Here is a 27319-nt window from a genome sequence, read left to right on the forward strand (position 1 = left end):
GCATCTCCTAAGCCAGGGGTCGGCAACCAAAATAACAAGAAGAGCCATTTCTTTCCAATTCGGTACAAAATTCAGTATTTCAAGAGCCGCAATGCATCTATGTACATACGTACATATTGTCAAGAAGCAGCCCGTAAAGAGCCGCATGCGGCTCCGGAGCCGTAGGTTGCCGACCCGTCCTAAGCAATCGCAGTTGGCTCATCTGAGACTCCATTACACACAATCTAAATGTAGTGTACCGTCACTTAAAGAGAAAAGCCCTAACCTGCATGGCCACAGTAGCAACATAACCACTGTGCAGGTTACTAGATCACATTTTCAGACATTTTCACATTGGTATGACGACATCGACTGACATATAAGGTGTGGTGGGGTCTGCTGTAAGACGATACCAGGGGCCCACATTCTTAAGGAATGTCTTGAGCAGGTTTGATTACAGCCAAGGTTTATTCATGTTTTGCCCCATGACATCTAGAGGGATGTGGGTCATGTGCAACTATTTTTAGCACTAAAACATGTGGTAACCCATTTGCCACTTACCCTTAGCTTGACAGGCTCACATTTACCAAACTATTCCCTACAGCATTCACACTTACTCCAAGACAATCATTGCATTTTGGTTCATTTTTTTATTGAGGAAAGATCTGACATGTACAACATGGAATGGGTTTTGTTATTTATTCTTGCATGCTACAGTCCAACATAACTTACATGAAAGGATTATGTGGTACGTTAGCAGTACAAAATGCAACATACCAATAGGTTACATAACATTACAGTACGTGAAGGGTTTCTTTTATTTCATCTGTCTGTAGTAGAGTACCTTGAAAGGATATCAGATTTGCAATAGTGCAATACAGTACAGTATGCGGATACGAGAGTAACAACAGACTGTATTTATGATCTTTTTTTGAATGCAGTACCTCATTCTGATAAATCAATGGCAAAAAATCTTGCTTATAAAAGTCAAGGAACCCCCACTTGCTGCTTACACAGTTACATGTAACATTTACAGCCTACCGAGTTACATAACCCTTTTTATGTAATGCTAAAATGTTGCCTCTTCTTCAATTGGAAAACCTTTCGAAGAAGCTCATACATTTTCTGTGGGTTAAATGATATCCTGATACTCAACAAAGGCCAGGCTTTTGAATTTATACATGTTCACCTTAAATGGGGGGAAATGTCACCAAACTGTGCTGTATACACTTGAAATCTAATATGCTATAATAATTATTAAAAACACAAAATGAAGAATTAAAGAAAACTAACAAAACTATAATAACAAAGCTCCGTACGGATGCAGTAAGACACTGTACAACTTCACTTGGCCGTCATCATTTGCACGAACTCTGTAAGATAAAGCAAAATAGGCTTCAAATTAATGGACTGCGATGTTTAAAATGTGGGTAGTCACTATAAGGGGAACTCTGCTGTCAGATTTCAGAAGCCTCCTGGGCTGCTAGCTGACCAAGCGAACTTGGTGGACGTGTCAAAAATATCCCACGCTTCGCAGGTTCATGATGCAACTACAGTGCATTCCCAGGCTGTGTACAGTTCCCAACACGTGCGGCCGAAAAAGAGACATGCTAATATGCGCAAGATTTGCGTAACAGATCATGACAAGTGACTATATCGACTCTGAAACAATTTGGGAGGGGGGGAGGGCAAAGGAGAAGTGATGTGCACATTCTCATTTTATGGATGTACACACGCTTACGTCAATTTTCAACAAATGGTGTTGCTGCTGTTAGTGGTGTGCATGCCCAACTTGCCTTCGTAGTTGACCTGCCCGTCCCCATCGATGTCGGCTTCCCGGATCATCTCGTCAACCTCCTCGTCTGTTAGTTTCTCCCCGAGGTTCGTCATCACGTGACGCAGCTCTGCCGCGCTGATGTAGCCATTTCCGTCCTGTGCCCGGATGCACACAGGTAACCTCACATTTGCGCTCGCTCGCAGAGACGTGCAATGCTCGGCAACATCCGTTAGTGCCAATCTGAGAGAATGTTATTGATTATGTGCCAAACTGTTGACTGTCCAGCAAATCTATTTCTCCAAAATGTCCCATTTAATTAACTGCTATTCAATTCTGAATAATATTCGCAATCATTTTAATGAACACGAAATGTAATCTTAGGTCAGAGGATGTCTCGGCTCGTCTACAAAGCTCAGTCTACCATTTATAAATCGGGCTGCCTTGAAATGTATTTCATACTGCTAATTTTTACAAAGCTTAACGTTACCTACAGGAGGTTTACAATTACTTTTGGCTCAAGATTACCATGCCCCATGAAACCACGATTATTACAGTAATCAGGATTTATACCTTGGAAACCAGAGCAGCTGAATCAGCAGACCAACAAAACAGCAGGTTAACATTAAACCCAGACAACCCCACTTAACCCCACTGTGCAGACCTTGTCGAATACTCTGAAGGCCTCTCGGATCTCCTCCTCGCTGTCTGTGTCCTTCATCTTTCTCGCCATCATCGTGAGAAACTCTGGGAAGTCAATAGTTCCATTGCCTGCAAACACAAAGCCGAGTTAGACTGCATTTCATCTTAAAATGTGGTGCCTTCTGCCTTCAAGCATTTGCTTATCCACTTGACATTTTGCTCCTGTGCAACACTGGTGGCAAAAGGGCATGTGCAGAACAACAGTCTACATTTAAAACAATCGGGAACTGCAAAAAAACAAACAGGTGGTCGAGGTGTGCAATAACCCCACGCTTTTATCATGCATGTGAAAATGGGAGTCAATAATTGTTGTTATTGACCTGCAGTCTGCAACATGACATTGTTCAAACTACAGATCCGCAGGGTGGCAGAAAGGAATGGCAGTGAGGGCTTGCCGGGCAAGGTTACTTTGTAAAAGGTTTCTCAGGGTACTAATTAGCAGCTTCAGACCAGCCGGGGTTAGTTACGAGCTCTGCTCAAACCAGGCCCCATTATGTGGTTGTCCACGTGCCATCTACACTATCGCTGGCGGGGCATCTGGGGACGAAACGAGGCGTGTTTTGCTCAGGAAAGTCACCACGCCCACACACGGTTATTGATTTTCGAACATGTGGAATGTCTCTTTTTTTTTGCTGCAGTATCTTTCATTTGAAAATATTACATAAATAAACTTCAACACCTAATGTTTGAAATGTAACAGTACATTTAAAATGTAAATTACGGTAAACAAAGTGGAAAGAAGTATAAACAAGATAATTACACAAACATAAATACGAAAAACTGGACTAATAAACAGTACCATTTCCTCAATGGTGCATGGTAAACACCAAGTATATGGGTAAATCGTATGGCCAGTGTTCGCAGGGCAAGGCAGCTCAAAGGTGAGGGGGGGGGAGCCCAGGGGGGGGTGGGCTGGGCCCAGCCCAGGGTTTTGTACCATCAGCGTCCACCTCGTTGATCATGTCCTGCAGCTCGGCCTCCGTAGGGTTCTGTCCCAGCGACCTCATTACGGTACCCAACTCCTTGGTGGTGATGGTGCCATCGCCGTCCTTGTCGAACAAGGAGAACGCCTCCTTGAACTCTGTCGACAACAAGGTGGCCATGCCATCGCTTCAGAGTGGAATGGGTGTTGTGACTGCAGGGGTGGGGTTTGTTTGTGACATTTACCAATTTAAACTACAAAAGTACCGGAGGCAAAACTGAAAACTTACCAGCAATCTGCTCCTCAGTGAGTTGGTCTGCCTGAAGGAGAGATGAACAAACATAGGCTTACTCCAAGTACAAACTTTCGACGTAATTTAATTTAGTATTTAACTGCAATTGACAATTTACTTGAGTCTTTTGAGAAAAGCGTTAACCGTGTTGCCGTGCTGTAAAATGCACATTTAAGCCACATCAAACTACTGTGTACTAAATAAAACCCAAGTACCGTCATTACTGTGTGAATGATTAGAACAAATTGTTCAGCTAAACGTTGTTCAACAAGTTAATTATTAACGCAACTTAAGCGAAAACCTAAAATGACAGTTTTGAAGTTATTCTCTTGCAATTTGCCCTGAGAGATGTGAAAGTGTGGCAATGTATTACCATTGAGGCGCACACAGTACGGCACAACACAACAAGCAAAGCAACTTTAGGGACCATCGACCAGTAAATTAGGCTGCGTATGATGCACGGCAAGACAGAGTAGCCCTGTATGGCGAAGCCTTCACATAAAATACGCAGCCTGCTGCTGTATCCCGATAGGTATCTCGCTGCACAAAACTGTACTTTGCATTGGAACCTGCACATACCATTCAATTCAATTTCCTTTCTGAGTTGCAATGAAATTCGATACTCGGCGACTACTAATGTGAATGTAATTAATTCGGTCAAGGCAAAGGCATCGTGGCATGCACACTGAACTGTGCTTCAGTGCTATTTGTACTCAAGAAGTGTTGTTTATACGAGGGTATACAGTAGATGGTATCCATGGGTTAAAATGAGTAGCTTTTAGGAACAGCGGCCAGGCGCACAAACGCACACATACGAAAGCAATTTTTTCTCAATGGCAGGAAAGGGCTTCATAGCCGAGTTACATGCCCCCGTAACTGCTGTACAAAACACGTATCTTTTTTTTAATAATTAACTTTTTGACAGCATTATATGACGCATAAGTGCTTTGCAATTCTGCCAATTAAACTTTAGCTTGTCATTTATTGTTTTTAATTCACGGTTTCGTTTACATAAGTCCATGGAAACGTGGTACTTGGAACCAGTAAAACCTTTCCCATCCCAGAAGCAACAAGGGGTACCTTGAAAATAGAATTGAGCGTTGCAAATCAATCACCGCAATAACCAGAATTAAGTTTTATTTTTAAGTAAACCAAATAAAGGCATGCAGCTTGCAACACCACACTGACAAACAACGGTTATAACTTACGCTTGTAGTGTCCTTAATTTTTATGCAAAGTGGGAAATCGGGGTGACAGTAGCAACAAAGCATGGCAGTTCGTTATGACTTAGAAATGTTTAATAATATTACTTGTTATAATAAGGCTCACTTTAGACTTTGCCGATCCCAAAAACCCCCCAAAAAAACAAAATAACTAAAAAAAAATCCCCAAAAGGTGGCTTCATAACGACCCGAGGCACTGAAATGCATACGTGCTGTGGGGCGCAGACTGGCAGGCGTGGTGGCTGGGCGGGAGGTGGGCTTGCATTAGGTTAATGAATTTGTCTAATAACTCTTGGGGCTTCGTTTTTTTTTGTTGCTTGAAGATTTTATTAAGTGCGTGCTGCCCGCTCTGGCAGATAACAGATTCCTTGGTTCAGGGCCAGGAGGCCCTCAATTTTGGGCCCACATTCGATAGGGAGAGAGGGCTTGTCCACAGGCTGGCAACGGGCCAGGTGGCGCATCCAATTTGAAAGCGTAATGAATTCGTGTCACTTGATTTACAGAGCCATTAACGTCCACGTATTTATATGTTTTTAATAGATATTTGTTGTAATTTTATCACTTTTAGTATCCATTTTTTGTGCAATTGCGCTCGTCCGCACTCACGGAGCGCCATCATCAAGTGGTTTTTTTTGGGTTGTCTCAAAATTGGAGCGGTTAAGATGAAATTTGCCGTTCAGTTTTCCATCTCCCAAATATAATTTACTTTTAAAACAGTATTATTGACGTTCCTCCCCTCGCGTTTTAATGTTACCGTCATTTGTTGCATAAAACAGGGCACAAGAGGGAAAAAAAACCGCCCGATAGCAATTACGTCAACGTACGTTTAAAAAAAAAGGGTCGTGGCTTAATAAATAAAATACTATCTAACCAAAACGCAACCACGTACTGTAAGAATATATACGCACACGCTGCGTTTACACACGAACACACTGCAACATCGTACTACACGAATCGTGTTAATATCCGAGCGAGCGATGGCAGTTGCGCCGATGCAACAAGCATCGTGATCGATAACAACCACCAACACAGTATCGTATATGAACCTCAAGTAAAAAATAATAATCCCAACACGATCGTACGTAAAGTACAACCTCGAAAAAAAAAACCGTTCAGCAAACAAATTAAACCCCCCAAAAAACCCACACACACACGAACTTTAAAATGTTAAAACGGCACCGACTTAGAGAAAAAAAACCACAAGCAAACAAGAACGTTTCATACACCATACCATATATGTAATATAGTAGTTGTTCGTGGCAATAGAAATGAATGGCGGCGGTGTGGGTATCCGCAGCCTCTTACCATGCTGCTGCTGCTGCTCTTGCTGCTGCTGTATCTGGCTCGCTACTGCTGCTGCTGTTGCCGCTTGCTAGAAACGACGACTACTGCTCTTGCTGCTGATGATGCTGCCCTGTTGCTGCTGCTGCTGCTACTGCCGCTTGCTGCTCTCTGGCTTACTGCTGCTACTGCTATCGCCGCAGCCACACGAACGCGAGAGTTGTCGATTCTCGTCCCCTCCTCCTCCTCCCTGCCTCGCCTCTCTCCCTCCCTCCCCTCTCCGATGGCTCGTTCAGCTCCGCCTGAGGTCTCTCTCGTGCGCCACCCACCGTTCTCTCTCGCTCGCTGCCACCAACCCACAGCTCCACCCCAGCCCAGCGTTTGATTTCCTTCCTCTTCGCTCGCCCTGCCACGCGATGCGGCTGCTGCTGCTGCGACTGCCACCACCGAGGGCGCGCGCGTGCAGTCTTAGCGTGGTGGGCCACAGGGCCACCCACCTGGTACCGAGTCGAAGAGTGGTAATGGTACCGACGACGAAGTGACGAGAGAAGGTGGTGAATTGGGAGCAGGGAGGGGTTGATTTTTTTTTGTTTTTGCGCGGCAAAAAGCGCGTTTCGCGAGCCCGAGTGGCCGCCGGGGCGCGCGTTTCACCACGCGCTGGTTATAACGCGGGCGAAGACCACGCCGGTTATAACGCGGACGAAGACCACGCCGGTTATAACGCGGGCGAAGGCCACGCCGGTTATAACGCGGACGAAGGCCACGCCGGTTATAACGCGGACGAAGGCCACGCCGGTTATAACGCGAGCGAAGGCCACGCCGGTTATAACGCGGACGAAGGCCACGCCGGTTATAACGCGGACGAAGGCCACGCCGGTTATAACGCGAGCGAAGGCCACGCCGGTTATAACGCGGACGAAGGCCATGCCGGTTATAACGCGGACGAAGGCCACGCCGGTTATAACGCGGACGAAGGCCACGCCGGTTATAACGCGGGCGAGGGCCACGCCGGTTATAACGCCGGCGAGGGCCACGCCGGTTATAACGCGGACGAGGGCCACGCCTGAGCCCCACGTGGCCTCCCGCCGAGGATCCTTCCACCCTGTGGCAAGGCGCGCAAGTCAGCGGCCGCCAGTTAAAATACATTTGCTGGGATTGTTTTTGGTGCCTAAGACAATTTGTTTTACTGGTAGGAACCCACTGGTTCCACCAGCCCACAGGGGATTATTGTGTCCGTCCGTCCGTCGTGCAGGGAGGGGCTGGATGGGGAGGGAGGGGCTGGGTGGGGAGGGGCTGGGTGGGGCTAGGTGGGGGGTGAGAGGGTGGGGAGGAGCTGGTCACCCCGTGGTGCCCTTATAAAACTCAACGTTTAACCTACTCACGCCGGCTCCCTCCGCAGGAATATGTTACAAATATTATACATGGACCTACTTACATTTTGGAATGAGTGATTTTTGATCGACCTCATGTGGCGATTTCAAACGGTTAACCTCCGTCAATGAGTTGTGTGCAACGTTTGACTTTGCTAAAGCTCGCCTCGTGTCCGATGTTCTTTTTTTACAATTATCCCCCACCCCGCATGATCATGATGGCACGTTCATCACTGCGGTGTTTGTGTTGTTTTACTTACTGTCAACTTACGTTTGAATGTCAGATCACCTTTGCAACAAAAAAAACAATCCTCAATGTTGACTCACTTGGTTCAAATGACTGCACCCCAGCCGATGTGCATACACCTACACAATACACAGTTACAGTTCATATCGTCTTGGTGGTGTTTGAAAGGAACACATGTTGCACAGCAAAAAGTTAAACTTTTATATTTTCGCGCAGATGTTGTATGATATCCCGTAAAGCAACGGCCACGTGCAGTAGCAAACAGGAGTCGAACCTGGGTTAGTGAAGCAGTGTTGTTGTCAGATCCGGAATGGAAACATACCAGGGTATAAACCAACCAAAAAGCCCCTTTATGAGATCCTTAACTTGACTGACATGTGTTTTGATAAAACTATGCTTTCAAATGTTCCAGACATTGACGAAACAACCTTAAAACTATATACAAATATATGCACCCCACCAAGAAAATATACTGCACATGATGAGGTTAAGGGATTTAAAACACCGCACTTTAAGCGTATTCACACCAAAAATAATTAAATAAGTATGGGAAACCTTTATACTTGGAAGGTAAACCCGAATATAATCTGTCATAGTTGCCTCTTAAGCCTTAAAGCTGAGAAATAAGACATTATAGCAAACAGAAGCCAGACATTTCTAAAGAGGGGGGGTGGTCCGCCTACGGTTTAAATCACATTTAAATTAAGTACAATAAACAGCGTTGGTATTTGTCGTAGCTACGATTGCATTTAGCGCGCGTGTGTGTGTTTGTGTAGTATAAGTAGTTATTTACACACAAGCCGTGTGTGTGTGTGTGGAGCTTCAAAGAAGGAGGAGGCCGTGTCTGCAATGCGTCAAAGTGTTGGCGCCATTAAATACATCATTTATTCGCAAGCTTCCTCGACGGCACACACTATTCTCTCTATCATCATATTATATAGCGACGCATTGCCCACATAGTGAACATTCCATACATAGCGGTCATCATATTCCGCGTGAGCAGCATTTCGTTGTTATGAATCGTTCCATGCGCACAGAGGGGCATTGTTTATGCATTTTAAGTCGTGCGTTATTTGCATAGGATACTTTATATATTATAGAATGTAATAACACCTTACATCGGTGTACAGTACTATGTCTAATATGTGTGTGTATATCGAGATTGATGTGGTATGTGTCTCTTGATTGCTGCGGAGCGGATATGTTGTTATATTGCAATGGATCCAGAGCGAATTACTTATGCAGGTTGTCATGGACTACAACTTGAAACCTTTCTGCTAGTATTGTGCTGTTTATTTGCAAGTTTACTTTGCCTATTCCGGTTCAGATAATCGCCCTTAGCCCATTGTTGAAGCCCAAAACAAAAAACGAGGTCGTCACGTGGACGGCAAGGGATGAGATGAAGGAATATTACAAACAATACACTTCAACAACAACAACAACACGACACACGTCCAGTACACCTACACCCTACTTGAAATCTCACAATGGATAACTAAATGACAAAGGGAAACAATAAAGCAAATCACTGTGTCGTGGTCAATTTGACGATGATGTGTGCTGTGTGCAACGTTTGTGCAATATAATTGGCATTAACTCGCTGCTGCGAGGCAATTAAACCCCTGTAGCCACTAATTGGGGCTTTGAACAGAACTTGAATCTTAAATAAACTTGAAGAGGGCCAATGCGAGATGCGAGTTAGAGCCAACCCTTTGCGATTCGGTTTCCCGACTACATTCTGTGCGTGCACGTGTGCTGCTTTCTGTACAAGTGTGATACATTGCAGCTATAAAACTTTACGTAATTTTCTCTGCTAATGTGATCATCAATATCATATGGTCATTCCATATCACGATTACAAATCACGTGGCATGCAACAGGTTTCGTGTATGCATTGGATTTCAATAAATTCAGCGCAGTCATTAACGTTTTATAAAGCATTTCATGGCTTAATTTGAAAAACAATAGCCCATTTCAACGACAATTTTCTTACAATTAATCAATTAGGTAACCTGCACGAATCGCACAAGAGAAAATGTGCAGTAGAATGATTGGCTTGGTGAAAGGTGCATTTAAACAAAAGATCAAACCGTTGATGTAAATTTCCATTTGTATAAAACATGCTTATGAGCACAATTTTTCCTTGTTTAAATATCTATATTATGTGCGCCGTACTTGTGACAATCGTGCTCAAGTCTTACATGGGGCCGTCAGAAAATTAATGGACTCTGGCTCATGAATTAATGTTGCTACTTAGTCGGTCGTGGGATATGTGGTATACAGTATATCTGCAGCTGCTATTTTAATACACGAATGCGTTATCAACGTTCAGCTTGCCTCTGCTGTGGACGTGACAACGTGCCACTCAATTAGTGATGACCCGATCGTCGGGAAATCATTTCGACAAGGTGTCCTCATGCCAACAACACATTTGAACTGCATAATGAGGTCAGGAATTTCATCCTTTTTGCAAGTCTGCGTTAAAGGCCTGGGGCGCGCGCATGTGTACATGATGTTTTAGCGCCCCCTGCCAAACGGTGTTGGTATGTTTGTAGAATGTGTTAGTGTGAAATGTTCCGCATAACCAAATTGGTGTTCAAGTTTCAAGTATATTTCGTTGAGCCGGGTGAGAGAACTCAAGACACCACGAAAGTTTGAATTTACAAGAGTGGCCCTGGTCACCAACATGACCAAGGCAAGACGAATGAAATTAATTTCAGTCAATAAAATAAAGTAGAGCAAACTCCAGGGTTCAAAAAACGCAAGAGTCCATACGTTCTGTGCCAAGCAACTTCATGCGGTGACAGCAGTGAATGCTGGCTACTTGTTAATTGACATGGGAATAGTGTAGCTTTTTTAGCTGTGAATTTTGGCTATCCCCTGCTATTAACAGAATTCCTCAAGAATGTGGCCTCAGTTGCACCCCCGTCTCCAATGTGAGATGCGGTTCGCCCTTGATGTTAATTGGATTCCAGCACAGTTGAGTAGTCGCACAAATCACATTTCAATTCACGAATACACGATTGTATTCCATAAGAGGCAAACTCATTGCCCCGGTTATTTTATTTAAGAGGTGAAAGTGACCCAGAGCTCTCTATTTGTTCAATGCAAATCTTTACTCTGATGAACGCGTTGAAGAAAACAGATAGGATTGTTTATTTTTTTTTCTTAAATTTCGATTTAAAGCTTTCGTGACTGCAGGGATTCATCTTCTTGGTTCTTTCGGTAAAGTCACGTAGAAGGGAAATAATACAATAATACAAATAAAACAATAAAATACAATTCTCACGACGTTTCGGCCACAACGCAAGCAGCCGTCCTCAGGTGAAGAACAGGTCTGTCGGAAAGACAGAAAACATTCTCACGTTTCGGCCACAACGCAAGCAGCCGTCCTCAGGTGAAGAACAGCGTCTTTCCGACAGACCTGTTCTTCACCTGAGGACGGCTGCATGCGTTGTGGCCGAAACGTCGTGAGAATTGTATTTTATAATGTTTTATTTTTTATTATTTTATTATTTCCCTTCTACGTGACTTTACCGAAAGAACCAAGAAGATATTTTTTTTTTCTGAATATTTTTTTTTATTCTGATGTTTTGTATGTTTAACAAACTACCTCAATGAGAGGCAGGGACAGAAGAGACAGGAAGAGGAACACATCGATTAGAAAGTTACATAAATCATTTTGAATGTAAAACAAAACCTAAGTTGGTTTTGGGCATAACACACAACTATAAGGGAAAAATGCCTGTTGTCAAGAATAACGGCAGAATGGCAGAGGGATGGAAACACCTTCGAGTGGTCTTCACCCAGGAGTTCATAGATAATGGCTGATTATGAAGACCTTAGGGGAGTCGAAGAAGATAAAGTATATAAGAATTATTGCGCTTGTATTAAGCGTGTTCTATTCAGAATGAAAATAATTCACATTCTTAATTAAATAATGCATACGGATTAGAAAAATGTTAATTATACGTTACATGCACCTTGTATGTTAATATTGAAGCTATTAAAGTATTGGCAGGCAAATACAGTACTTCTATTCAGTTTGTCAAACTGCATGTATAAAACTATTTCTGTAAATAATATAGACATTGATCGCCTGGGTCATAATTATCTAAACATATTATAACATTCGTCCAAGTGTCTATTTTTAAAGTTGAAGTTGTTTTTTGACCTCTGTGCACACAACTCTCACATTTATGGTTGTTTATTGTTTGCTTAATTCTACAAAACTTACCCATGTGTGAAATTTGCAGTGCCGGTCATTAAAGTGCATTACTCTGCCTGGGGCGTTTTCGCAGAGGTGAGGTCATTTCATTGGCCACCCTTCTGCAGTTTTTCTAGATGGGTGCTAGGCAAGCCAGTGGCTCCTGGACCAATGGGGACACAGCTGGACTGTAGGAATCAAGACCGAACTGTGGAACACAAAGCTGAGCCTGAATTGTGAGACAATTCGTTGAACTCTGGAACAATCACCTGGACTTTAGCCATAACTCGTGGTTGGAACTGTGAGAAACTCAGCTGGACTGTGAGACACAATACTGGACTGTAAAACAAATGTTTATCCTGTAAGACGCTTAGTTGCCCTCTGGAATACTCATCTGAACGGTGGAACATTGAGTTGAAGTGGAGAACATATGGCTGGATTGTGAGACTCAAAACTGGACTGTGGCTGTGCCATGAAACCAATTATTGGCTTCTGAGAAAGTCACCTGGACGGATCGGCACGTGGCTGGTCTGTGGAGCACACGGCAAGCCCCAGCAGAGGGAGACAAGGAAGCGGAAGCGGGAGACAAAGACTGTGTTTGGGCAATGGGGACCCATGAGCGTTGTCGCACACGGCTGCTTCTCATCACCACATTCTTCTGGGTTTCAGTTGTGATCGTGGTCATCGGTGTGCCAGGTAAGAGGCACAACTCAAATCATATTTGACACGTGTGAAGTTGCCTACATTGTTGGGGGGCATTTAAGTAGATAAAGTGGTCATGGCTTTTTTTCTTTCACCAAAAACTTCACCTGTTGTTTGTTATAGTCAGTTGTTGAACGATGCAAAGCTATCATAAGATTAATTTCATCATTTGTCCCTCATATAATGGGTTAGTTGTAAAGTCCAGCACTATGTGAATCTGTGCTCAGTCATAAACAGTATAATGAATAAATGCAACAACATCCCAATACGCTGTGCAGAACGAGTCCTGACAAGGAAATGTGAATGTTTTATTGCATTTTATGTAGAGCAGCTGTGATTTAAGTGGTAATTGTACTAGATCAATATACTTTTGAAGTTGCATTCCCCAAGCAGTAATTCATTATAAAGTACATGCAATATAATTAAGTAACTTTGTTGCTGTTTTAATAGCTAGCTGCGATCCCATCATTAACACAATGGAGTGTTTACACCATGTTAAAAAAACAATGGAATCGAGACATAAATTTCGTCTTGGAGTACCACTTATGTTTCCACCATGTAGTTTACTTTTAATCGTGTTCACCAGTACGACATATTGTCAGGGAAATGTAGTCACTAGAATAAATCCACTCCATCATTTTACAGTCAACATGTATACATGAACATGTACTTTGTAATTCTGCATGTGTTGTGCACTCGGGTGCACTGATGGCGCAGTCATGCTCGCACTCCACTTTGAACCAGACTACCCGAGTTACATTCACCAACTCCGCACTGAAACCACACAGTGCAGTATGGTCAAACAACCCCATGACTGACATGGTGTGTGGGGAGGCTTTTACCCTGCAGAAAATTGACAAAGGGCTGTACATTTTTTATATATATACTCACACCCTAGGAATGCTACTCACTTCTTCCATGCAATGTGAAAATTATCTCACATTGCATGACCCATCGTAATGTATGACTCAGGCCATGACCACAGCGTGACTTGCACCGGTGCATTATGCACAATGCGGTTTCGTGAATGCTTCTGGCTTCTGTAGCCATTAAATTATTGTGTTCATGCTGAAGGAACTGCATGTACCATGCCTGTCACTAATGGGTTCCTCATCTCCATGGAGACCCCAGCCCCTCCGCAATTGTGGGTAGCACTCATGAACTACTTGACACAAGCCGTTATCTCGTGGATAAGTACCAGACTGCGAGTCCGAGGCTGGCCGACGCAATTGTGATGCTTCATTGATAATCACAAAGCAAATAAGACGTTAAAGTTATAGTCCAGCACACAGCCACTGCGTTCGAGTGCCGTAATGGGGGTACACCGGACCGTAAACATTTGTTTTGGTATTTTTTTTCTCTCTCTCTCTCTCATTCGCGAATCTTCAAACTAGCGTGAAAACAACACAGCCTTCCGAAGTAAAACACAAAATAAGAGCGAATCATTTGTGTGCGATGGGTGGGCAGGTAAGCGCGGGCGGGCGGGCGGGTTTTGCTGCGTTTCGCCCTCTGCTTGAAATCCCAGAGTATTCGCTCATGTTTTTGCGTGTGTTTGTGTTGTGTGTCTGTGTGTCTGTGTGTGTGTCTGTGTGTGTCTGTGTGTTTGTGTCTGTGTGTGTATGTGTGTCTCTCTGTGTGTGTCTCTGTGTGTGTGTCTGTGTGTCTGTCTGTGTGTGTGTCTGTGTGTGTGTCTGTGTGTCTGTCTGTGTCTGTGTTTGTCTCACGTGCCCCCTCTCCCCACCCCCTGGACGTGCAACTCTGGTCCACTCCAAAGACGACGAGTGCCCGGACACCAACCCGGCGAGCGAGACCTGCGAGTACGACGAGGTGTGTGACGAGGCGCGCTGCAAGTACAACGAGTACGCCACCTGCCACCCCAACCGCTGCGGCACCTGCGAGGCCGTTTTCCGCACCTACGACCACGCCATGGTGAACTGCACCCGGCGTAAGACGCGCACGTGCGCTACCTGAATGAGGCCACGCGCGGTGCCTGTAGAGCCAACCCCCACCCCCCCCCCCCGTGTCATACTCTTAGGTTTTTTCGGTAAAGTCACGTAGGGAAAAATAAATAATAAAAATAATAGAAATAATAATAGAAATAAAAATAATAATAGAAATAAAATAATAAATGACGTTTCGGAGGCAACACAAGTAAGTCTCCGTCATCAGGTGGGACCGTCACAGCTAAATTTACTGTTTCAAGTGAGGCAAAATTCCAAGAGACAAGCTCTTAAATACAAGTGGAGGGGGGAGGGGCTTATCTGAATGTGGTAGCCAATGAATGGAACGTGTTGGGGGGGGGGTGGGCGGGGCTAAAAGAGAACAATCGGTGCACTTGGGGTTGTAACCGGTGTTGGCTGACAATCCAAATACGAAAAAGGCAGTGCTGTTAAACGCTGGGGATGTCAACACTCGGTAAAGTAGAATATTGCCTGTCAAATAAGATGGTACAAATATATATGTAGTTAAATATTTTTTTACATGGTCAATAAAATCTTTCCAATGATTACTCAGTTTGTACCCATCATCACGGTTGAAGTTATGTCTGTGTTTGTATATCTGGATGGCTTCGTGTACAAACCTTTGATTACAGGCCATACCCAGACCCCTCGTTGGTCAGCACCGCAACGTTCATCCTACGAAGTTCCATCGCAAGAGAGAAACGTAAACAAATTGTTTTCTATATTATTGGTTCTTTTGGTAAAGTCACGTAGAAGGGAAATAATAAAATAATAATTAAAAACATTTCTTGCTGTGGTTTTCACACCTGATGATGACTGCTTGTGTTGCAATTGAAACGTCGTGAGAATTTTATTTAGTATTTTTATTATTTTATTATTTCGCTTATACGTGACTTTACCGAAAGAACCAAGAATATGAATCCCTGCAGTCACGAGAGCTTTAAATCAAAATTGTTTTCTGTGTCCGTATTGAAACGGCTGAACGCCGTATGGACCTGAAAACTCAATTTTCCCTGTACAAGAATACGGGTAGGCCGCATGGGTTGAGAGGTATGCGAATGTCGTGTCGTGCTGCTTTGGAGGGCAGAAAGGTTGGCGGGTGGCCAGGGCTAACAGGGCTCAGCCCACATCAAACCCATGGCACACCAGGCGCGCATGATTCAAACACAGCCGAGGCACAGTGAAATCTCCTCTCGAAGCCGGATTCGACGTGGAAAGTGCGCAGTGTCATCACGGGCAGAGCGTGCCGTAAGTAGTAAGACTGATGGCGATTGGTTAACCCGTGTAAAATAAACACATTATTTAGTGTAACTGGGTCTGCAACGGTGCACATTGCTAGATGTTAAGGGTTTTATTTTTCTTTGGCCATGTAATTTTTTTTTTGTATGCATGTATTTTGAACTTGTTTCGCACCATAAGTAACCAACCGTGCGAATTCAGACAATGTCCGAAAACGAAACGGAGCAGGTGGTGGATTGACACAATAGGTGAACCCGTGCCCTTGGGTGTTTCAGTTACCACGTGACCTGTATCATCTCCGATTATCATGGTTGACCACGTACGGTGCGAAAGAAGTTCAACATACATAGACGTACCACTCTTGTTTGTGGACATTCATTCATATAAAAAAACTAAAAAATGTATAGAGATTTTTTTTTCTATTTCAGCCTTCGAAAAATGCACTTCAGCCCTTGTAGAATGTTTTCACCTGCTACTTATTCTGTAGGGTGGGTATTTCAATCATAGTCATGGTGGCAGTGGAGACAGCACACGTGCTCCAGGATCCTTGGGCCTACCTCTTCACTCTCACTATAATGCCCTTTCAGTACACTGTCCTCTTGCGCCGTACGCCTCTTCGTGAATTTCAAAATCATCCTCCAACCCGTGGGAGGTCCGACCCCTTGATGTTTGCAATTCCACGCCCTGCACTCACCTGCGCGTGCACACGGTGTGCACGCGCTTGTGTTCCGAGTTCGATATCCCGAGTTCAATCCCTGCCCATGGCCAACCCCAGTGACGATTATCTGAACCGGTCCTGGGGGCCTCCCCTAGGCCGACTCAGCCTCAAATGAGTACCTGGTGCGATGATGTCTAAACGTCGCCACTAGGGAGACAAAGTCGGCTGGCCATGCGTGGTGCTGTCCGACCCACACCCCGGTCGTGTCCTGTGCCAGCCTACATAGGTGCTGCTCACAAAAAGCTCTTGCCCCAAAAAGTCTGTTAAGGCTACACGGTGGTGGGGGGGGGGGAGGCGTTGGTGGTTGGGGGGGATCTTTGTCTTCTTCGTCCTTTGCAGTGACCCCCAAGTGTCGCCTCATGCACCTGGAGATGCTGCACAACCGGCAGAGCGCGGCGGGGAGCAGCGCCAGCGACGAGGTGTGGGACCTCGTCGACCTGGACGAGCCCTTCGAGCCCTCCTGCCACTCCAATGGCTCGTTCCAGTCCAAGCAGTGCGACAGCGACTCGGGGCTCTGCTGGTGTGTGGACAGCGCCGGCGTCCGCGTCACCGACAAGAAGGTGGACGGCCCGCAGTGCGTGCGCCTCGTCCAAGTGCAGTAAGCGTTGCGTACTGGCCCCCAGATAAAAAAAACAAAATTATGTATTTCTCAAATTCTGCTTCATACACGTGCCGTGACGATTTATGACAATAACCCTGTGCGCAAAGCGTGGAACGGTGTTATGATTGTGGACTTATCAATGCCCGTACGTGTGCATTTGTCCAATCCACTGGATGATGACGGCCTCTCCACGCCGTGCGGGTCGTAGGGATTATTTGACCACACTTCTTTCGCGCTGCTCTGTGCGGATTAATGAAGTTGGGGATTATAGACGTGGCCGCATAGAGTGCAGTCTAACACGATAATTTTCTACACTCCCCTCTGCTAACCACAGTGTAGCAACAGCCCTGCAAACGCTCATGAGAACCTGGCATGCACGGCGATCATCCATCCAAGCGCGCTATCCAGACTCAACCCTGCTTAGTTTCCGAGATCTGCACTTAAGCAAGTGCAATACGGGATGATGATCTAGTAAAAAAATATAGGGAGTTAATCTGTTATATATGTAATTGGTCTACTGTGAGTTTTTAATTTGGTCCCCTTCAAAGTAGTTTTCTTCTACACGAATACATCGCTGCCAGCGATTGGGGGTTGCTTTGTGGAAGAAATCTTGTAAGCCTCCGCGCAAGAAGTATATTAGTTGCCTCATGATGTTCTTAAAAGTCCAGAACATTCTCAAAATAAGTTCCTTTCGAAGTGCATCTTATACACTGCCCTCTCTGAATTTTGCACTTTCACCACGACAATTCACATGTTGTCAAACTCATGCATAGAGGACCTGCTTGCGTCATCATTGCCCTGCTGGATCACACTACCGAGTGTACACAAACTGGTAATGGGATGAAAATGATCTTTGGTCAAGTTAAAAATAAAACACCATGTGTAGAATTTCAATTACAAAAAAAAAATCACCAAAACAAATTATTCACTGAACCTTATATTTCGAAAAACAAAGGTGATAACAGTAGTAATTGCCAATTTCTTATTACACACGTACACATTATACACATTGTTGTGAGTCATAACAATGGTGGTGGTGATGACAGTCTCATACAGATTGACTTGGAGTTTCGAGATGACACGAACAAAATTATTCTGGGGAGAACACCTGAACTAAAACGGTATTGCTGCAGTCACATGCCACACCATCATTTACTCACGTTACGTCATACTAAGCTGTTTGATGATGCTGTTGAGGATTTTCTATTCGTATTCACTGTGTGTGATTATCCCCACTTACGCAGACGAGTGGCAGAAATGATGGTGAGAGAATACACGATTAAGAAGAGCCAGATTGTAGAAATAAGCGTAAGTTTAATGTTTCTCTACACTCCGAATGTTTTTTAAATCACTAATGCCACAGTTTATCCTAGAGATTATGTTCGCAGTGCAGCTGTTAGACATGCAGCCGTACACATACACACGCTAATATAAGCACGATTCTGTCCAAAGGTGAAGGAAACCCAACTGAAGGTGTCCATCAAGATCAGTGAAAACAACACGAAGGAGCCTGTGGACATCGCGACAGTGGCATACTACGTGGAACGGGACGTAAGTGACGATAAATGCAACTCGAGGTTTTCCTTCAGAAGAATAATCTAGGACTGGGCTATCTGACTGTGTCAGAGGATGTCCTGGGTGAAGTAAAGGGAAACAACCTCTTGTGTCTCAAGAAGTTGCTCAAGAGGGATGGTGACAGTGGGGAACCAGTGAGGAACTCACAGAGGAAGAAGTAGAAAAATAAAACAATAAAACATCTAATTTGGCCAGGTTCAGTGTAACGACGAGCTTAAGATTGTCGCCATGCCTTAGTCTTACACAACAAAAGTTTTCTGCTATGAATTCAGCGAGGCGGATTTGATTCCGCACAATGGTAAACATGAGTGGCGAGTGATATCTAAACCGGCCCTGGGCCTCAATTGGGTCGATACAACCTCATCTGGGTACCTGGTGCCTCCTTTTGGTCAATAGAATCTCAACTGAGCATCTGCTGCCTCCCTTGGGTCGATAGGGCCTCAGCTGAGTATCTGGCGCCTGCCTTGAGTCGATAGAACCTCAGCTGAGTACCTGGTGCCTGCCTTGGGTCGATAGAACCTCAACTGAGTACCTGGTGCCTCCCTTAGATCGATAGAACCTCAGCTGAGTATCTGCTTCCTCCCTTGGGTCGATAGAACCTCAGCTGAGTACCTGGCGCCTCCCTTGGGTCAATAGAACCACAGCTGAGTATCTGCTGCCTCCCTTTGGTCGATAGAACCTCAGCTGAGTATCTGCTGCCTCCCTTGGGTCGATAGAACCTCAGCTGAGTACCTGGTGCCTCTCTTGGGTCGATAGAACCTCAGCTGAGTATCTGCTGCCTCCCTTGGGTCGATAGAACCTCAGCGGAGTACCTGGTGCCTGCCTTGGGTCGATAGAACCTCAGCTGAGTATCTGCTGCCTGCCTTGGGTCGATAGAACCTCAGCTGAGTACCTGGCGCCTGCCTTGGGTCGATAGAACCTCAGCTGAGTATCTGCTGCCTCCCTTGGGTCGATAGAACCTCAGCTGAGTACCTGGTGCCTCCCTTGGGTCGATAGAACCTCAGCTGAGTATCTGCTGCCTGCCTTGGGTCGATAGAACCTCAGCTGAGTACCTGGTGCCTCCCTTGGGTCGATAGAACCTCAGCTGAGTACCTGGTGCCTCCCTTGGGTCGATAGAACCTCAGCTGAGTATCTGCTGCCTGCCTTGGGTCGATAGAACCTCAGCTGAGTACCTGGTGCCTCCCTTGGGTCGATAGAACCTCAGCTGAGTACCTGGTGCCTCCCTTGGGTCGATAGAACCTCAGCTGAGTACCTGGTGCCTCCCTTGGGTCGATAGAACCTCAGCTGAGTATCTGCTGCCTGCCTTGGGTCGATAGAACCTCAGCTGAGTACCTGGTGCCTCCCTTGGGTCGATAGAACCTCAGCTGAGTATCTGCTGCCTGCCTTGGGTCGATAGAACCTCAGCTGAGTACCTGGTGCCTCCCTTGGGTCGATAGAACCTCAGCTGAGTACCTGGTGCCTCCCTTGGGTCGATAGAACCTCAGCTGAGTACCTGGTGCCTCCCTTGGGTCGATAGAACCTCAGCTGAGTATCTGCTGCCTGCCTTGGGTCGATAGAACCTCAGCTGAGTACCTGGTGCCTCCCTTGGGTCGATAGAACCTCAGCTGAGTATCTGCTGCCTGCCTTGGGTCGATAGAACCTCAGCTGAGTACCTGGTGCCTCCCTTGGGTCGATAGAACCTCAGCTGAGTACCTGGTGCCTCCCTTGGGTCGATAGAACCTCAGCTGAGTATCTGCTGCCTGCCTTGGGTCGATAGAACCTCAGCTGAGTACCTGGTGCCTCCCTTGGGTCGATAGAACCTCAGCTGAGTACCTGGTGCCTCCCTTGGGTCGATAGAACCTCAGCTGAGTACCTGGTGCCTCCCTTGGGTCGATAGAACCTCAGCTGAGTATCTGCTGCCTGCCTTGGGTCGATAGAACCTCAGCTGAGTACCTGGTGCCTCCCTTGGGTCAATAGAACCTCAGCTGAGTACCTGGTGCCTCCCTTGGGTCGATAGAACCTCAACTGAGTATCTGCTGCCTGCCTTGGGTCGATAGAACCTCAGCTGAGTACCTGGTGCCTCCCTTGGGTCAATATAACCTCAGCTGAGTATCTGGTGCCTCCCTTGGGTCGATAGGACCTCAGCTGAGTACCTGGTGCCTCCCTTGGGTCGATAGAACCTCAGCTGATTACCTGGTGCCTGCCTTGGGTCGATAGAACCTCAGCTGAGTATCTGGTGCCTCCCTTGGGTCGATAGGACCTCAGCTGAGTACCTGGTGCCTGCCTTGGGTCGATAGGGCCTCTCAACCTGAGTACCTTGTTGCGGTTTCTAAACATCAGCACTGGGGCAACAGCAAAGGTGGCCCGGGTGAGGTCCAGCAGGCCACGCCGTGCCGTACACGTCTCGCCAGGTGGGCGCTCGCTAACGGAATCTTGGCCCAGCAGTGCTCGTGCAGGCCGCTCAGGGCGTTGGTCGCCTTCGTCTGGTCGCGCCGAGCAGGTGAAACGCAACGTGCTGCCGCTGGTGGTGGCCGGCCACCGTCTGGAGCCGCGCGTCGTCCTCGTCCTCTACTTCGACAACGAGGCCCCGCGCATCAACATGAAGAGCGTGTTCCCTGGCGTGGCGGCCATCATCATCGTCATCGCACTCGCCGTTCTCACCGGAATATCCGTGTTTGTGAGTCTAAGTGGTCATCGCTGTCATTCGCCATCGTCATCATCATCATCATCAGAGTCTTCTTATTCAAGGACATGGGAATGTAAATTAAACTTTTTTTTATTTTACCAGGTAAGGCCCACTTGAGCTATACAGCTCTTTTACAGAAGCGACCTGGCCACAAATGATAGCCCAACGAAGTGACCTATCACGTGGAAATTTCTAGCAGCCAAGTACATTAAACGCGTGTTTTTAAACGTGGAGAGAAAAACCGGAGGAGCCGGAGAAAAATCCACCCGATTACGGAGAGAACATGCAAACTCCAAATATACAGCAGGCGTCAGTGTCGGGATCGACCCACAACATGCTGCATACCAGGCGAGGTAGCTGACATATCAGGGGAAACGTGAATATGCCGAACTGCTTCTTCTTGCAGCCTTTATCGACCACCAGTGGCTCCTCATCATAATGCACACGCAGCTACTTGCTCCCCCAACTCCGAATGTGTCTCTATGTCCCTGATCACAATGGTACAAGTGTAGAATTTGTATTTATTTTGCGTCTAAATGCGACCGTATCTCAGGACAGCACAGACACAGTGAGCACATTTATTTTGTAGACAGGTAGGAAGTCACGCGCTTTCAGATGCGCTTCTGTGGCCGTCTGGAACGCTTTTCACTTTTAAATAAAGATTTAAAACTAATGTATTTAGGACTGCTTTTTGTGTCCTTCCCCCACATCTCCGATCAGCACGGTACGGTTGGCTACGTACGGTGCGAAAGAAGTTGAACGTACATACAGAAGAGGAAGACCTTGAGCCTGCGGCTTGAATAGAAGCAGGAAGTCAAAAGTACCAGATGGCTGGGGGAAGGAAGTTACAGACTGGGGGCAGCAGAGGAGAATGACTGACCTCCCACAATCAGCCCCACCGGCATCCAACGTATACCATTCGACATGTAAAAATGCAACAATCCACTAATTAAAAATCTAGTCTTACAAGCACGATACGTGGATCGAATCGTCCATGTCAAAATGTATTGTTTTTTATTCATGTACGTTGTGTGTAATTGATTCACTTGACATCAACAGCCACAAGAGGCACAGTATAACATCAAAACGTTCTTGAAATGAATGGAAACCGTGAATTGTGACAACTCATTGAACTGCAAGGGACTGAATCGTTCCATGCCCCAATAATTATCATCGTCATCGGTAGATGTCATTGTGATGCACACCACAAACCCATCAACTTATATGGACGGTTGATGGATCACTCAGAGAATTAGCATGATTAGTGTGATCAGTTTTTTACTCTTGTGCATTAGCTACGTGGGCTGGAAGAAGTAAGGATATCCATATTTCCCTTTGATGAACACAATCATTAATCTATTTTGGAACAATGAGGATGTTTTCATATTTTTCTTTCATTTCAGGTTGTTGTCACGCGGCGATCACAGGAGGAGAAGTACAGGGTGTACTTCATCGAGGTAATATTGAACCATAATGAACCAAAGACAGATAAGCATTTGTACATAATTAACTATTGAGTATGTCACACTTATAAATTATTTAACATAATTGTATGCATTGTACCATCAAAAGTGCATTGTGTCCCTTCCCTTCTATGCAGTGATGGGTGTCGAGTTTGTGATTGTTAAATTCGATTAATATATGGCATCAAAGCTCCAGCTGTAATGCATTATTTGTGTGTCGTTTGTTTTTAATTTCAACCAGGAAGGGCAGGAGATGGTGGAAAGAAGAGAGGGAAGTATGGAAATTGAATGATGCTTCAACGCTGAACACTCAAATGCTACAATAAGTTATTCTTACCAAAATTGTGTGCAAAATAGTACCATCTTCCCCAACACGATTTCCCCCTTTTTTTTTTTACTCACAATCAAGCAAAGAAAAGATGTTGGTTTAACACGTAGGCTTTCAGTTTAACACGTAGGCTTATGGACGTAGGCTTTCGCGACCAATATTATCCATAATCGAGGTTTTTGGGTTAGATCACGTAAATATAAATGTGTCGTTAAACCAGCCAATTCGTAAGATGTGTCAAGTAAACAAAACATGGGAATCTGTTACTAGTTCGTTACGAGTTCAGCACACTGGTGTGTTGGAGAGTAAACCCACAACATTTACATTGTGGTGTGCTGAACTAGTGACGAATTGCCATGTTTTGTTTATATGCGTTATTACCCATTATAGTCCACAACAGCATATATTGATTATATAATAAAATACTATTTACTTATTTATCTAAGAAAGCAACCAGTCCCAAGACTCTTGTTCAGGAGGGTCCAGCATTGGGACGTTTGGCCCACTCAAATGATATTTTATGTTTTTAGCTGTGGGAGGAAACCCACGCAGAACAGGGTGAGAACCTACAAAATCAAATGGCTGATTTGTAAAAATGTATATTGCATTAAAGCGGGCCCCATCATTTAGGCATGGTACATGCCAATCACATCCGGCAACCATAATCAGAATATGTTTAACAAGCCTGACTCCGCTGATGAGATCCATAATGTTAAAAACTTTTCCAGAATGTGCTTGCTTAAACAAATGCTGCTTGCTGATATTGATCTGGAAAGCGAGTAGGCCAATAGGCAATAGACTACAACATATTTTATTGAATGTGGAGACAGAACGGAGGTTTGTTTATATATGTTATTACCCATGATGTTCCACTAAACAATGCAAAATTAGTTTCCCAAAATAACATTGCAGTCATACAAATATAAAATGTCGATCACTAAACTGTGACTGCATAAGAAACACTGGCTAAACGTGTTGGCATTAACCTGTACAATATATTTTTAGGGGGATTAAACAGTTACCTCCTACCTCCAGGCCATGGGCCAGAGCAGACACTTTAGTCGTGCCAATTGATTTCTATGGCTAGCGAGAGTTCATTACTCGGTAACCTCGCTCATTATAAATTCCACCACATCTCCACTGTTGTTGGCTGCGTCGATAAATGGGAACCGCTCGGAGTTGCGTCACCTTCGATGGTACAGACAAGTGAAATATCTGGTGTGGGCTCAGGGACGATGTCCCTTTTATAGATATGTAGTCCATAGATAGGAGGTCATTGTTTATCAGTCGCTGCACAAAACTGACTACGTTATAATTGGTGTCTTTTAACTTGTGTGTTAAAGTCGACGCCTAGAGTCGGGCGAGCGATAGTGTAGCGGCTCCCGCTCACGGCCAACACCAGCGACGATTATCTAAAAGCGATCCTGGACCTCCCCTAGATCGACTCAGCCTCAAATGATTACCTGCTGTGGGGTGTAAACATCGCAACTGGGGAGGCGACAAAGGCGGCTCGCCGTGGCGTTGGCCAACCACCCCCCTCGTGTGCCGCCTTGGTCTTCATCGGTGCTCCTCGCTAATAGCACTTGCCCCAACACGCTAATAGCACTTGCCCCAACAGTATGTTAAGGCTATATGGGGGATCTTTGTCTATTGTCACCCACAGTCAACGTCAGTCGCCGGTGGCTACAATTGTGTCTGGTGCTCACCAGTGATCTGTCTGCGTTAACACAAATATGTTCAGAAAATGGGAAGTTGAAGAGAGTTGCCCTCCTTCACGAGCAGCTGAGAATGTTTTTTTTTAATGATGAGGTTATGGACAAGAGGAGTTCTGTAAGTTGAAATCTGTGCTTTAACTTGAAATTGCATGCAACTCCGCGGAGTGGCAAAACACGAATGAAGCAATTGAGCAACCACGTGTTTGCGCTCGGCCGCTGCACATCAACTACAGCTGACAGCAAAAGCGGCAAAAGAGCGAGCGTGCATCCAGATGTTGGGTTTATCGCAGCTGACTGTATTCCGGTTGGATCAACCCAGAGACCAGATTCCTGAAGTCCCCTCGCCACGCAAACTCCTCCACACACCCTGGCAGGGCGGGGGACGGTCACGTGTGAACGGAGTCGTTTGACTGTTTTCTGCTTCAGCTTGGCAGAGCTGCGCGTGGGTTTTGGAGAAAATGCTTAAAAGTGAGTGTTTTTTTAAATGACATTTGCGACTTTTGCTCGATTGCTGTTTTGGGAAAAGAAAAAAAACGGCACTGATGCGTTCGCTGCAGTAGTCAGAATCCTTATCACGCGCAATGCGGTTTCCGTGTTAGAAGTGGGACAAATGATTTCATTATATGTAAATAAATCAGCGATATATAGTGTTCCTTTTTCCTCGTCTCATAAACACATTTAATAAATGAACAGTCATCCTGTTTTTGAGCGAAACAATGTTTAAATTATGTTTAAACGTTATTTTTGGTGCATTTACACGATTGAGTTTCCAAACTAATTTAAACAAAAATATTTTGCTCGTGTGAGCAAAACAGTGGCAGTAATTGGGGGGGGGGGGGGGGGGACGCAGTTAATGTGAGTGTGGAAACAGATAGACGTGAATCCATTGGTGATGGAGTCGAGTTGATATCAGAACGTAGTAGTCCCTTCACACGTGGACATGGAGTGAAAAATGTGCCTTTCTTTACTTAGTGTTTAAAAAAAAAGAAATGTGCTTCCTCTTACAAAATACTCGCGCGTACGTTACATTATGCAGCACGCTAGTTTAAAAGAGTTTGCCTTAAGCTGTATATTGTTGTTGTTACACAATGCATCGATATATACTGACTTCCCATTGTGATCAAATCAATTGTACGAGTCATTTTTAACCATGAAAGTCTATGGCTTTGTCGGTCACGTGCAAAATAAAACGTGTACAAAAATACCCCGCAGCAGAGCAAGATACAGAGTATTAGCCGCCGTGAAGTTACTGATAGAGGTCTTTATAATCAGCTTCTGAGACCAGGGAGAGACTGCAAATGTTTATGTTTTAACGAGAGACCTGAGTTCTAAAAACAACAGCCGGTACGGTACAAGAAAAGAGAGACGCTTCAGCAACTCAATCCTGGGAGCGTGACTTTGTTTAAACGGGGGCGCACACACACACAGAGGGGGGAGGGAGGGAGGGACAACACAGTCAATGTTAAACTTTAAACCAATGTTACACACGGAACGGAATGAGTGACGGTACAGTCTGTTTTTGTCTGCTATTGCCATCTCTTTCCCTCCCTGCTACCAACACTTTGGCAAACTTGATTTGTAATAACACGTAGGCTTTCGCGACCATTATCATCCATAATATAGGGTGTTTTGGGGTTAGATCGCGTAAATATAAAGTGTCGTTAAACCCGTTAAACAAATCTGGCTATCGCCTGATGAAGCTAGTTGCAATTACCGGCGAAACGTCGCACTCAGATTGATTTGAAGCTTACGTGACTGCAGGAATCCGTACTCCTATTGTAAATGCTGTGGATTTGCTCTCCAACACATCGGTGTGCAGTACTAGTAACGAATTGGAATGTTCTGTTTACGTGACAAACCTTACTAGTTGGCTGTGTCGGGTGGTGGCGGGTTTAACGACACATTTATATTTATGTGATTAAACCCAAAATAACCCTATATCATTGTCGATTTGTAATCATTTACAGTCGAGGAGTCTGAGCCTTTTACAATAGATAACATTAACATCAGTAAATATGATGAGATTACATTGAGATTACATTTACACCAATCTTAAATGTAATGAAGATATAATCAGTAAATGTAATTCATGTGTAGACTATGAGGCAGAAGGCAATGATCGGAAGGATTTGAATTCTTAGTGCATTTAATTAATACGGTTTTGCCATCGACAACTGATAGAGAGCTGATGGTTGTTAAATGTAAAATAAGCTATTGTATATTATTCCAGGTTCGTGAAGCAATGTGGCTGAAAGAACTGTCTCTGAATCTACAGGGTCTCCAATTTTAGTGGAAACATAGGGAACACACTAACGCTTCGTTACAATCCTGAAGCTGTCTGCCTTGATCTATGTG

At 45.0% G+C, this 27319-nt stretch overlaps 2 protein-coding genes across 3 annotated transcripts; one reads left to right on the forward strand and one right to left on the reverse strand.

Moving 5' to 3' along the window:
• Window positions 1-609: 609 nt before the first annotated feature.
• On the reverse strand, window positions 610-6399 carry LOC144937103 (calmodulin-1). Of its 2 annotated transcripts, XM_078864370.1 has the most exons (7): window positions 6198-6399; window positions 4878-4889; window positions 3667-3697; window positions 3393-3536; window positions 2418-2524; window positions 1776-1911; window positions 610-1352 (listed from the first exon to the last, which is right to left on the reverse strand). In XM_078864370.1, exons 1-7 carry the CDS (start codon window positions 6198-6200, stop codon window positions 1324-1326), a joined length of 462 nt encoding a protein of 153 aa, XP_078720496.1. In that variant the 5' UTR covers window positions 6201-6399; the 3' UTR covers window positions 610-1323. The 2 variants fall into 2 exon arrangements, with proteins under 2 accessions (XP_078720496.1, XP_078720497.1); XM_078864371.1 differs by lacking the exon at window positions 4878-4889.
• A 6203-nt stretch (window positions 6400-12602) lies between these two features.
• Window positions 12603-23383, forward strand: LOC144937010 (epithelial cell adhesion molecule-like). The gene is made up of 9 exons (XM_078864247.1): window positions 12603-12693; window positions 14474-14644; window positions 16957-17215; window positions 18265-18339; window positions 18463-18526; window positions 18671-18769; window positions 21273-21449; window positions 22862-22915; window positions 23163-23383. The coding sequence occupies exons 1-9, from the start codon at window positions 12603-12605 to the stop codon at window positions 23211-23213; spliced, it is 1041 nt and encodes a 346-aa protein (XP_078720373.1). The 3' UTR covers window positions 23214-23383.
• Window positions 23384-27319: the final 3936 nt, after the last annotated feature.

This window comes from Lampetra fluviatilis, chromosome 18 (assembly GCF_964198595.1).
Source record: "Lampetra fluviatilis chromosome 18, kcLamFluv1.1, whole genome shotgun sequence".
Taxonomy (NCBI): Eukaryota; Metazoa; Chordata; class Hyperoartia; order Petromyzontiformes; family Petromyzontidae; genus Lampetra; species Lampetra fluviatilis.

Excerpts from the sequence above, each read along its gene's own strand:
- LOC144937103 (XM_078864370.1), bottom strand. Across the intron at positions 2,525-3,392 it reads CAACGAGGTGGACGCTGATG|GCAATGGAACTATTGACTTC; the intron begins GTACAAAACCCT and ends TTGTGTTTGCAG. Across the intron at positions 1,353-1,775 it reads CGGGCAGGTCAACTACGAAG|AGTTCGTGCAAATGATGACG; the intron begins GCAAGTTGGGCA and ends TTTATCTTACAG.
- LOC144937010 (XM_078864247.1), top strand. The coding sequence starts at position 12,603 with ATGGGGACCCATGAGCGTTGTCGCACACGGCTGCTTCTCATCACCACA. Across the intron at positions 14,645-16,956 it reads CATGGTGAACTGCACCCGGC|TGACCCCCAAGTGTCGCCTC; the intron begins GTAAGACGCGCA and ends CGTCCTTTGCAG. Across the intron at positions 18,340-18,462 it reads AGAACACCTGAACTAAAACG|ACGAGTGGCAGAAATGATGG; the intron begins GTATTGCTGCAG and ends CCACTTACGCAG.